The sequence below is a fragment of the Corylus avellana genome, chromosome ca3 (assembly GCF_901000735.1).
Source record: "Corylus avellana chromosome ca3, CavTom2PMs-1.0".
Lineage (NCBI taxonomy): Eukaryota > Viridiplantae > Streptophyta > Magnoliopsida > Fagales > Betulaceae > Corylus > Corylus avellana.
Window position 1 is genome coordinate 25685879 of NC_081543.1, and position 10689 is coordinate 25696567.

Below are 10689 nucleotides of genomic sequence, written 5' to 3' on the forward strand. Positions count from 1 at the left end.
AAAATTGTAATAATAATACATCAATACAATCAATGCAAAAAATTGAGTTCCAAGATATTAAAGGCTTTAATAAAGGATAAGAAACAAAAAAAAAAAAAAAATGGAAAGTGACCGTAATTGTACTCCAGAAGAAATTACTAAACTCATAATTTCACCTAAACTTAAAACAAGTAAGCATATTGACAAAGTTCATTTATTAAAATAATTTTTAGTATAAAGAAATTTAATTTTGCTCAAATTACATTCCACTAAAAAAAAATTATGTATATTTCAACACAAAATATGATATCTGTAATCTGTTGAAATTAAATGTCTCATAACAGAGATGAATTTTGCAAATCATTTGAAAAAAAAAAAAAAAAAAAAAATTAAGGGCAAAAAGCAAGAGAATTTTTTAAATTAAAATCATTTAATTAAATATTTAAATATAAAAAAGGCCCTACCTAAATTTGTTGTCTTAGGCCTTAAAATTCTATATCTCATTTTCTCTTGTCAAAAGTAATATCTAAACCAATAGAATTTTTTTTTTTTTTTTTTTAAATACGAATACTAGATAACATTCGTTTTGGAGATATGCTAGAATCTAATAAAAACTCCATATTTTACTCATAAAAGTCCATGTGGCAAGATGCTACATCATCTTATTTTTGTTTTGTCTTTTTTCCTCCACAAAAAAAAAAAAAAAAATGATGTGGCATTTTGCCATGTGGACTTTTATGGACAAAATGTAAAGTTTTTATTAGATTTTAGAATTTCTCTTCGTTCTGCTTTTGCTACATGTTTTCCTTGTGTTTCTTTTGTATCCTCCAAAATTGATAGGACTTTAAAATCATAATTGAATTTGTGATAGATCGTAATTGAATTTTGATCCAATTATTATTTTTGGATAAACACAAAAAAAAAAAAGAAAGACATTTAACATTGATAAAACCGAATACAAACACCTATATATGGCTACGAAGACCCGATAGCCTAATCAAAGCTACACTACTACTAAAGCCCAAGAAAGGGCCTGCTGCAAGAGCCCAAACCACCAAAAGGGTCTCATTCTCAAAGAAGGAGTTTCTCCCTCTTCTCTCTCTCTCCCCATTGCTCTCTCTGTTTCTTCCTTTTTTACAGGTTTTGAAGAAGGCTCAATCTGGTTGTTTCCGGATCCAACAAGTAAAACTCTTGAGAGGGACTTGGGAGACAGAGGGAGAGTGAGAGACTGACTGACCGAGAGAGCTTTAGGTTTACTGAACGACGAGTGAGAGAGGCAGACTGGCAGAGTGCCGTCTGCCTTATCCTGAAAAGAAAAAAAAAAAAAAGAAAGGGTCTGGACCCGCCAAACCCGGCACAGTAGCCGTGTCTGACGGGTCGACCTACTAGACACGAAATTACCAGGTCTTGATTGGGTAGACCCGATTACGACCCGAACCCGATAAGCCCAAACCCAATACCTTTTTTTTGTGTCGTGTTCGTATCGGGTTCGCGGGTCGTGTCAAAATTGCCGGCCCTATCTAGGATAATGTCATGAATTGTCAGATGCCTGAATGAGAAGGAAAAAAGATCGAGGATTAGAAGTCATTGGAAGGCTGGCATTGTTTGTTTACAGGAGATGAAATTGGAGTATATTTCTAGGTAGATGAAATTGGAGTATATTTCTAGGTAGGTGATTCATAATTTATGGGGATGCTAACATGTGGATTGGACATAGGACATTGGGTAGGATTTTCTTAATGTGGGATAGGCGGGTTGCGCAAAAGCTTGAGGATTGCGTGGGTAATTTTTCAGTGGTGTGTTCTCTCTTTTTGCATCCCGAAGCTTAGCTGAGTGCTTCGAACCCTTTTGGATCGTGAGGGGTGTGTGGCTATGTCTTTGAAGCTCTTGGAGGTTGGTTTGGTGAGGTTGTAATGGAACGACGCTTCTCCGTTGAAGCAAAAGCTTTCTGCTTTTTCAGCAAAGGAAGGGTTTCGTTGGGGTTATTCTTGTGGGTCATCAATGTTTTGCTTGGTTGGTGGCTACAGTGGAAGAGGCTATTATGCTCCTGGTGAAGGAAGATATCGTCAAGTCTTACCTTGAGGATGCGAAGGTGTTGATGGTTCATGGAGGTGGTAACAAGCCAGGAACGTTTCTGAAGGTGGCCGTCAACACCGAGGGTGGACAGAAATGGATCATCTGGCTCCCAGAGGGCTGTAATGGGCGGGGATGGCGTCGGTTTGCTGGTGAGCTGTGGCAGATGTTGGTGCTTCATATAGGAAAGTCTAGGTCTTTGGTTTATGAGGTTCCCTCTTCACCAGGGAAGCAAACTAAGGTTGTTTTGGGAGCTTCTTCTGGGTATCCTTTTGGACGTTCCTTTGTGGAAGTGCTACGATTGGCATCATGCTCCGAGGCGAAATCCATTGGTTTGAAGTTTCTGTCTTCACGCCTTCTTGATTTGTTCTTGGTGTCGGCCTGTTTTGAGCCGGGGAATGCCGGAGATGAGCCTTGTATAGTGGTGGATTGCTTTGAGCTAGAGAAGCTGGCGATTTTGGTCTAGCAGATATTGCCGAAGAAGAAGAGTGTTTCGAACCCATCTCTAGCGGCACATTCTCTGGCGGTGGCTTATTCAATGAAGAAGACGAAGGGCATTTTCGTCAATCGCTGGGTGAGTGTCTGGTTAACCGGGCTACCTATTCAAAGATGTCTTGTCCAATGCTGGCGCAAATTGAGATCCAGAACAACGTTCGGTCGGTTCAGAAAGAGATTGGGAATCTAGGAAATATTTGTTATGAGTTGGGCCGGGTTCTTGTCGGGCTGGTCGAATGCCTTTTAGTTGCGCTGGACTTGATGCCCATAGGGAAGCAGAACAGGGCTGTTTTGTTTCGAATTCCAGTTTGGATCTTCTGGAAGGCTTGAAGGGCTTTGGGTTTGGGCCCTCTCTTAAGCCCAAGCTTGCCGGGTGTCTTAAAGGTGGCTGGCGCTGGGGCTTAAAGCGTTATTTCAAGTTTCAGACTTAGCCCCAGTCCAAGCCCTCCCGATGTGGGGCTGTCTCGCCAGAGGTGTTTCTGTTTCCAGCAGCTTCGCCGGAGGTGGCCGCATGTCTGAAGACAGTGGTCTGGCAGGTTACTCTGACATCCACGCCTGAAGATTTCTGCCGTGTTGGGTGTTTTCAGGCACCTCTTGTCAAAGCCGGTGATTTCTTTATGTTTCCTCCCAGGCCCACGAGTGTTGATGCTAGGTTGGATGGGTTTGTTCTAGGTACTTGTTCGCGGGTGTCTGAACATGCTTGATGGGTCCAATAAGATTGTTGAGGCTGTGTCGGGGATGGGTTCTTCATCAGTGTTTGTTTTTCCATCAGAGGCTAATAAGGGCCCAGGAGCCGTGTGCGTTTGCTCACACTTCACCGATGAACTTCCCCAGCAGATCGTTGGCCCTCCACCTAAGCCAGTGAAGTTTTACCACCACAAGTTGAAGGCAAGTTTAAGGACTGTTGGGTCGTGTGAGGCGGAGGGAAAATTTGGGCTGCCTCCTTCGTTTGGCATTGGAGCTATCTCTCTGCCTTCGCCTAGGCCAGTGATCTCCCAGTTTATGCCGAGATTGTCTTCTTTCTTCAGTTTTCGGGTGTTTTCCATTAGCCCCCTGTCGGTGGCTGGTACTGTCCTTGAGGAGGGTGAATCCTCAAAGGGGGGTGTTTTGGTTGGAACATGGAATGGAGAGAATGGAGAGGTGGGGGTTGAGGGCTATTTCAAGTTTATGCTTAGCGCGATGGGAGCTGCTCCCATTTTGGGGTTGTCTTTTGGAGGTGACGAGAAAAGACTCATGGATTTTTTTTGTCATTGAAGAGCATTGGTATCTTGAAGATGGGGTTTTTGCTTCCAAACCTAAGGGGAAGAGGGAGCTTAAAAATTTGGAATGCTCCATAATTTTGATGCTAGAGGCAATAGCTCTAGTCGAGGTAAAGGCAGGATTAGAGCTTGTTTTGCGGGTTTAGGGCTTTTTTAATGTTTTTTCTTTTCAGCATTTTCTTGTATACTACATGTGTACTAGAGTTGTGCCCCTTTGGGTTTTTGATATGCAACATTACTTATAAAAAAAGAAAAAAAATTTAGTGGCGTGTTCCTTTAGAAGTGTTATTGACAATGTTGAATGGGCGTTTGTGGGGTTGGAAGGATTGATCAATTTTGATAATTGGGGGCAAACTCAAGGAGCTAAAAATAGAAACTTAGGGATTTGATTTGATGAAGGCCCAAAACTGAGTGAGTGATTCAGTAATTTTCCCTATAAACTTCTTTAAGTTCAGAATCAAACAATGCTCTGAAATATACTTTATATTTCCTTGTGTGTTGTCAACCCTCCCTCCTCCCTCATATTGCGCCAGCATGTTTCTGAAAGGGTTTCTGATATTTGAGTTCAAGAATTTGCATTAACAAGCTGTATATGATAAATTAAGTGTGGGTAAAATGGTTTTTATTTTTTATTTATTTATTTTAATTAATAATAAAAAAATTTATTAATTTTTTATTTGTTTTGATGTGCTGATATTGTGTAATAAGCTTCAGTTGTGTTTCATTTCTTCTTTACTTGTCCTTTTTTCTCTTTTTCTGGTGACAAGAGGGAATTTATAGCAAGATCATGTTTCCAATATCATTGTACGAACAAAAGTTTATTGATATTCTGCTAATTGATCCATCTTGCTTTTCATCCCAAACAGCTATACACGAATCAAGACTCCTGTCAAAGGACATTCATGCAAACATCTTCAGGTGAGTGCCTCATTCAGTTTTAACATACCATACAGAGAAGTGATGTCCATATGGGGAGATTTGGACCATATATGTTTGTCTGTGTTTCTCTGTGTGGATATATGATAACTTGCATTTGATACCTAATACTATAAGGTTTTTTGCAAGTTCCGCTAAACCTTAAATTTAAGGATTCAACCCCCAAAAACTATTGGGTTGATACTGCCAAAATTTCTTCATTTTCTGTTATACCTAATGATGCAGGACAGACTTTGAAACATTGGGACTAACAGAGGTCTTGCTTGGAAGCTGGTGAGAATGAAGTGCATAGGATTTAGAAAAGAGGAGAAGAAACTTAGAGAGATTATGAGATGAGATCGCTGAGAATTTCAGCAAGAAAGAAGGGAAAAAGAACTGCTGAGAATTCAGCAAGAGGAACGGAATTAATAGTTTGTGGGTGACGATGCAAATAACCTTATAGTTTAGGGGGAGAAAGTACAATGAACCCTTATATGTACATATGCACACACATATACAATTATTTTATCCATGTTTACAGTATGCCGTATATATTTTGTAACAGAGTGGGGGGACATGTAAACATGTTCCTTGATCTGCATATGTGTCTGCATCCATTGCCTTCAAACTCATTTGAAGTTTAAAATTGTGCTGCTTTTCTGTGCACAAAGTGATATGGCTTTTCCATTTCTTATTTTGATTAGTCTTCATTATCATTGTATCATTATTATTGTTGCCGTTATTGTTGTTGTTCTCTTACTTTTGCTTGCTGTAGTGTTTCGACTTCAGTAACTATCTAGATATAAATTCAAGAAGACCATCCTGGCGCTGCCCACATTGTAATCAGTATGTCTGCTACTTGGACATTTGTCTTGATCAGAATATGGCAAAGGCAAGTAGTTATGGGTTTCCACTTTCAATTTGGCTTTTAGTTTTCTTTTCTTTTCCTTCTTTCTTTTTTTCTCATTATTAAGCAATTCGTTTTTCTTCCCAGGTCCTAAGAGAGGTGGGAGAGAATGTTGATGAAGTGATTATCTCTGCAGATGGATCATGGAAGGCTATAATGGGAAGTGATGACCATGTAGATCAGGCACGTGATGAAAATCTCAATTGCCAGAAAGAAAAGATTGAAGGGCTAGAATCTAGCAGAGTTTCAACTTCCCTTCCTAATGTTTTGGATCTTACTGAGGATAATGATGAGATGGAAGCAATGAGCAACTGTGAAACTGAAGACAGGAAACCTTTTCAGGCTAATCTTCCATTTGCTACAAATTTAACTTTGCCACCAGAATTGAACCCAACAGGTGGAGCTAGTCGTAATATTGCTGGTCAACTAGAGGATACCTTTTGGTCTGGAGTTTATTTGAATTACGGGTCTATGAATGCCAGTGCTAGGTCAAATTCCCAAAGAGTTGGTGGTATCTCTGAGCCTATCCTTGCCAATCTTATGCAGCCTCCTGTGTTGACTGATGCTGTTTCTCCTGCACTTAATCAAGAAGCTGAGGGACGTGGGAATACTAATTTCTCCACCCCCATAATGCAAAGTCAAAATTCGCCCAACGATTTTCAGATACAACAGTCACAATATGTAAATTCTGTTAACAATGAATATGGGAGGTTGTTAACAATAAGCAGACCTGTGAGCAGGACTCCAATAGCGGTTCAGGCCCTGCCAGCCCAGTCTCTGGCACCAAATCCACAACAAAGACCAAGGAATAATTTGAATTCTTCGACTCCAAATGGTTCCTTGATTTCTTCTCAGGTTACCCGTTCTGAGGCACCCACTACAGACGCTTTCAATGCCATATGTAGTGACATGGAAAGGCAGCAGCACTTTAGAGCACACGGGATTCCACCTCAGGTGTCCGTTATTCATTCATCTTCATTGTTGGAATTAAATTACATTGAACTGTATGTTGTGGTCTTTGTCCTTTTAATTAGGCGGGTGGTTACCAGTACTTAAACAATCCCGAAGCACCAATTGACTTAATCTTGGTCGAAGATTTCCAATTTGTTTTAATTGTGGATAATATTTTTCTGTTGGGTCCTTGCTTTTGATTTTTTTTTCTTGGTGTTTGTTCACAGACATACCCTGTTGGTAAAAATTTTCTGCATTTTTGTCTTAACTTTATGTTGTTGCTTCTCATGAAACCCGCAGAATCGGGATCACCAAGATCGTTTGTTCATGCCAGCACCAAGTCAATTGCAGAGTTCTTACAGACCATCTTCTCGGCGTTTAACTGATTTCCAAAATTTACACCTGCAGCAAGTTTTAAACCCAAGGATTCCGCAGCCACTGGGTCAATCTTCAAGCACTACCCGACCATCTACACACCTCCCACAAACCCATATCCAGCAAGGTGGCACACAAGTGGGAATCAGTCATGCAGCGGGTAGTACCGGTAACCAACAGGCCAGCTGGCTTGCTCAGCGACCTTCTGTCCAGATTGGTAGACAGGCACCATCTATGCCAGTTGTAAATCAAACATCTAGAACTGGGCACTCTTTGCCGGTGAACGCTGATGTGATCAGAGATGGAATGTGGGAGCAGAGAGGGAATATGGGAGGAACGTCTCAAGCAGTTCCAAGTACTGATGGTTTGCTGGACTCAACATCAGAGCAGAGTTGGCGACCCTCAGGTCGAATGCGTGGAAGCCTGTCAGGTCAGGCTTATTCTGCTGCTCTTAGCCAATTCATGATTCAGCCGACCCAAACAGCTCAAACTGCAAGACCACAGACAAATCTGGCTCCAGTATCTAGTGTTCCACCGCAGCTGCAGGCGTTCATTGCAAATAGTAGAAATGCCGGCAGTCCTCAAACACCTAATACCCAATAATAGACCCAGCCGCTGAGTTGAGGTCGAAATATTCTGCCTGAGCATTCTATAGACATGCATCAATGTTGACTCGACGCTTTTGGGGAGGCTGTACATATATTATTCCATAACCAATTTTGTATCCCACGGTCACCTTATAAAGTTCTAACTTGGTTTGTTATATGCCGGTTTTGGTTAGTGTATATTTAGGAAGACTCAATTGGGTATTTGAAAATTTCCTGAGTGCAGCTTTTGCACGTATTTGTTTATAGAATGAAAAGATGGGAATCTGTTTACCTTATTTATCTTGACAATATAGTATGCGGTTGAGCCTCATATTTGAATAGGACTCATACGTTTTGTTGCGAATTGTTACTGGTATTAGTACTGCTAGCATATGGGTTGTATTACTCACTATGGCGGCCCATGCTGCTGGAATTGATGATCTAGTAGTCACTGATATGGCCTTTTGTGGCTGACAAGGTTGCTGAGTTCCTTCAGAAACATGATCTTGACCTCATCTGCCGAGTTCACCAGGTAATTTAACATTAATTTTAATCAATTTTTGACCGACTTGGATGTGCATGCACATGAGCATAGAGGCTTTCTACAAATCATCCACATCATCCTCATGTTCACTGTGACATGAATGTGTCTGGTGATATGGACACGGACATGCTTACTGAAAATGTAACAAAGGATGTCATTCTTAGGTGGGACAGAATGGTGAAAAAGGCTTCGAATTGCACCCTGGGGTTAAGGTTCAGTTGGGTTGTTGACGTTGATGGTTATGGTTATACTGAACTAATTTTATTTGATATAATTTACATTATGCAAGTAAAGATGTAATAAGAGATATAGTCGAAGTTAGTAACAACTTAACACTGTTTGTTGGGAATGGGGAGATGAACCAAGTTACCCAGTTAACAATTGTGTTTACTTGGGTTACTTCTTTTTGTTTGTTGGGTATACAACCAGAAGACAATATTTTGTTTTTGCCTGTAATATGGTAGCTTAGCACACCATACTTAGAGGGTAGGCTGGTTTTTGCAGGTTCTAGGCTTTGTCTGAAAAATACTTTTATTAGGATATGCTTTTTATTTTTTATTTTTTTATAAGTAATTTCTTATTATTAATAAAGCGGAGAGGGCGCAACCTTGTACACATAGAGTATAGAAAGATGAGCCCTTAATGTGAAGAAGAATAAAATAAAGTCAAGAAATCTGCTAAAGTATGAACATCCACTCGGTGATTAGCTGTTGTCCATATACGTAACAAATTAATCATAGACTTTCACAACTCTGCCACTAAAAGCTCTCAAATGTCTCTGCATTTCTCTTACGCCAAATACACCACATGACACAAGACGGGACTAACCTCTAAATTTCCTTAGCTAGACCACACCCAACTGAATCACTTCAGCTTGTCAACAAATCCATTACTTGCCTCGCATTACCCATTCTATCCCAAACAAAGTACAAATGTAATTCCAAAGTTCGCCCACCACTTTGCAATGAAGCAAAATGTTGGGAAAATTGATAATTAATTGGCAACCAATTTTTCACTAGCCCTTTATGCGAAAGATAAGTTTGGAAAGAAAACACACGAGAACACACACCAATCACACACGTACACAAAAAGTTTACATGGTTCGGCAATATGCCTATGTCTACGGGGCGTGATCCGGTCTCCTTCTTTACTATTGAGAAATATTGAGTATAATGGTACAAGCCTGAACCGCTCAAGTTTAATATCCCAAACCCAAGCCCTTAACCCCTTGTACACCCCACTCAACTGTCCCTCTCAAATACCCAGTAAAGAAAAGTCACAAAGTGTTCTCACCAATTTGGATTTTCCAGATCCCCTTAACCAAGGACTACATGTCCTTTTATAGTGGCTAATCACGAAAAATAGGAGAACAATTTTAATCCAATTGCTACTGGGAAAACGAAACCATCATGAATACAAAGTTTTTTCATGATGAAGATAAGCATTGCAACCCACATGTTTATCCACACACATTTTCTCTAAAAATCAAATTCCAATTGTTCTTGGACTCCTTTTTAAAACTAACATTATCTTTTTATAGATTAATATGACTTGAGCCCACCAACTTGATTATTGATATTTTCCAGCAATTATCTTCACACTTGTTGACAATTTGAGCCATTATCAACAATCTCCACCTTGGTGAAAATTTGGTAACCTCCACCTGAGACCTCAGGTCCGCATCTTGACCGATGCCCATCCCCACGCCCTGGGATGTCTTGCAAAACACTGTCTACACCAACAGTAATAATTCTACAAGAATTATCATGCTCCACCATAAAGAGCACATGCACTTAGAATTAAACCATTCCAAGAATTTTCATTTTCGGCACATGTCGAAAAAATCCTGCTGAAAAATATGGTGCAACTTCCATGTTTGGTTCCCCCGGAAGTTCATCAGCCATCGACACCCTTTTCCACCACATACCTGACATCAAAAAACCAAACCAATGTCTCGTATGCAAATGTGGACCCGCTAATAAAACACATCCATTATCCTGACATTTTTAGCGGTCATGCCAGAGGATGTACATGCCCTTATCAAAGAACATCATCATCTCTCTCTGTAACGAGAGAAACAATATTAGCGTTTTTGGAGCAATCTGTCGAATCTGCTCCTCTCAACGTTTTGTGTAGCCCAGATTGGATTAGGATGTCCTTGACTTGTATTTGCCACAAACCAAAGTTCATTCTCCCGTCGAACCTTTCAATCTCAAACTTCAAGGACTGCATTTCTTCTTAACCAGTAGAAATCCGCAACCAAGCCCTGATACCAATTGTTGGGAAAATTGATAATTAATTGGCAACCAATTTCCCACTAGCCCTTTATGTGAAAGATAAGTTTGGAAAGAAAACACACGAGAACACACACCAATCACACACGTACACAAAGAGTTTACGTGGTTCGGCAATATGCCTACGTCCACGGGGCATGATCCGGTCTCCTTCTTTACTATTGAGAAATATTGAGTACAATGGTACAAGCCTGAACCGCTCAAGTTTAATATCCCAAACCCAAGCCCTTAACCCCTTGTACACCCCACTCAACTGTCCCTCTCAAATACCCAGTAAAGAAAAGTCACAAAGTGTTCTCACCAATTTGGA

At 40.3% G+C, this 10689-nt stretch overlaps 1 protein-coding gene across 1 annotated transcript in view; it reads left to right on the forward strand.

The window, feature by feature from the left end:
- The window catches only part of LOC132174857 (E4 SUMO-protein ligase PIAL1-like), a gene marked incomplete at its 5' end in the record, with an annotated part of 38053 nt that extends 30201 nt beyond the window's left edge, over positions 1-7852 (forward strand). Inside the window, 4 exon segments of the mRNA XM_059586576.1 lie at positions 4673-4724; positions 5497-5613; positions 5716-6582; positions 6880-7852. Coding sequence (XP_059442559.1) covers positions 4673-4724; positions 5497-5613; positions 5716-6582; positions 6880-7557 — 1714 coding nt within the window.
- Between the last annotated feature and the right edge of the window lie 2837 nt (positions 7853-10689).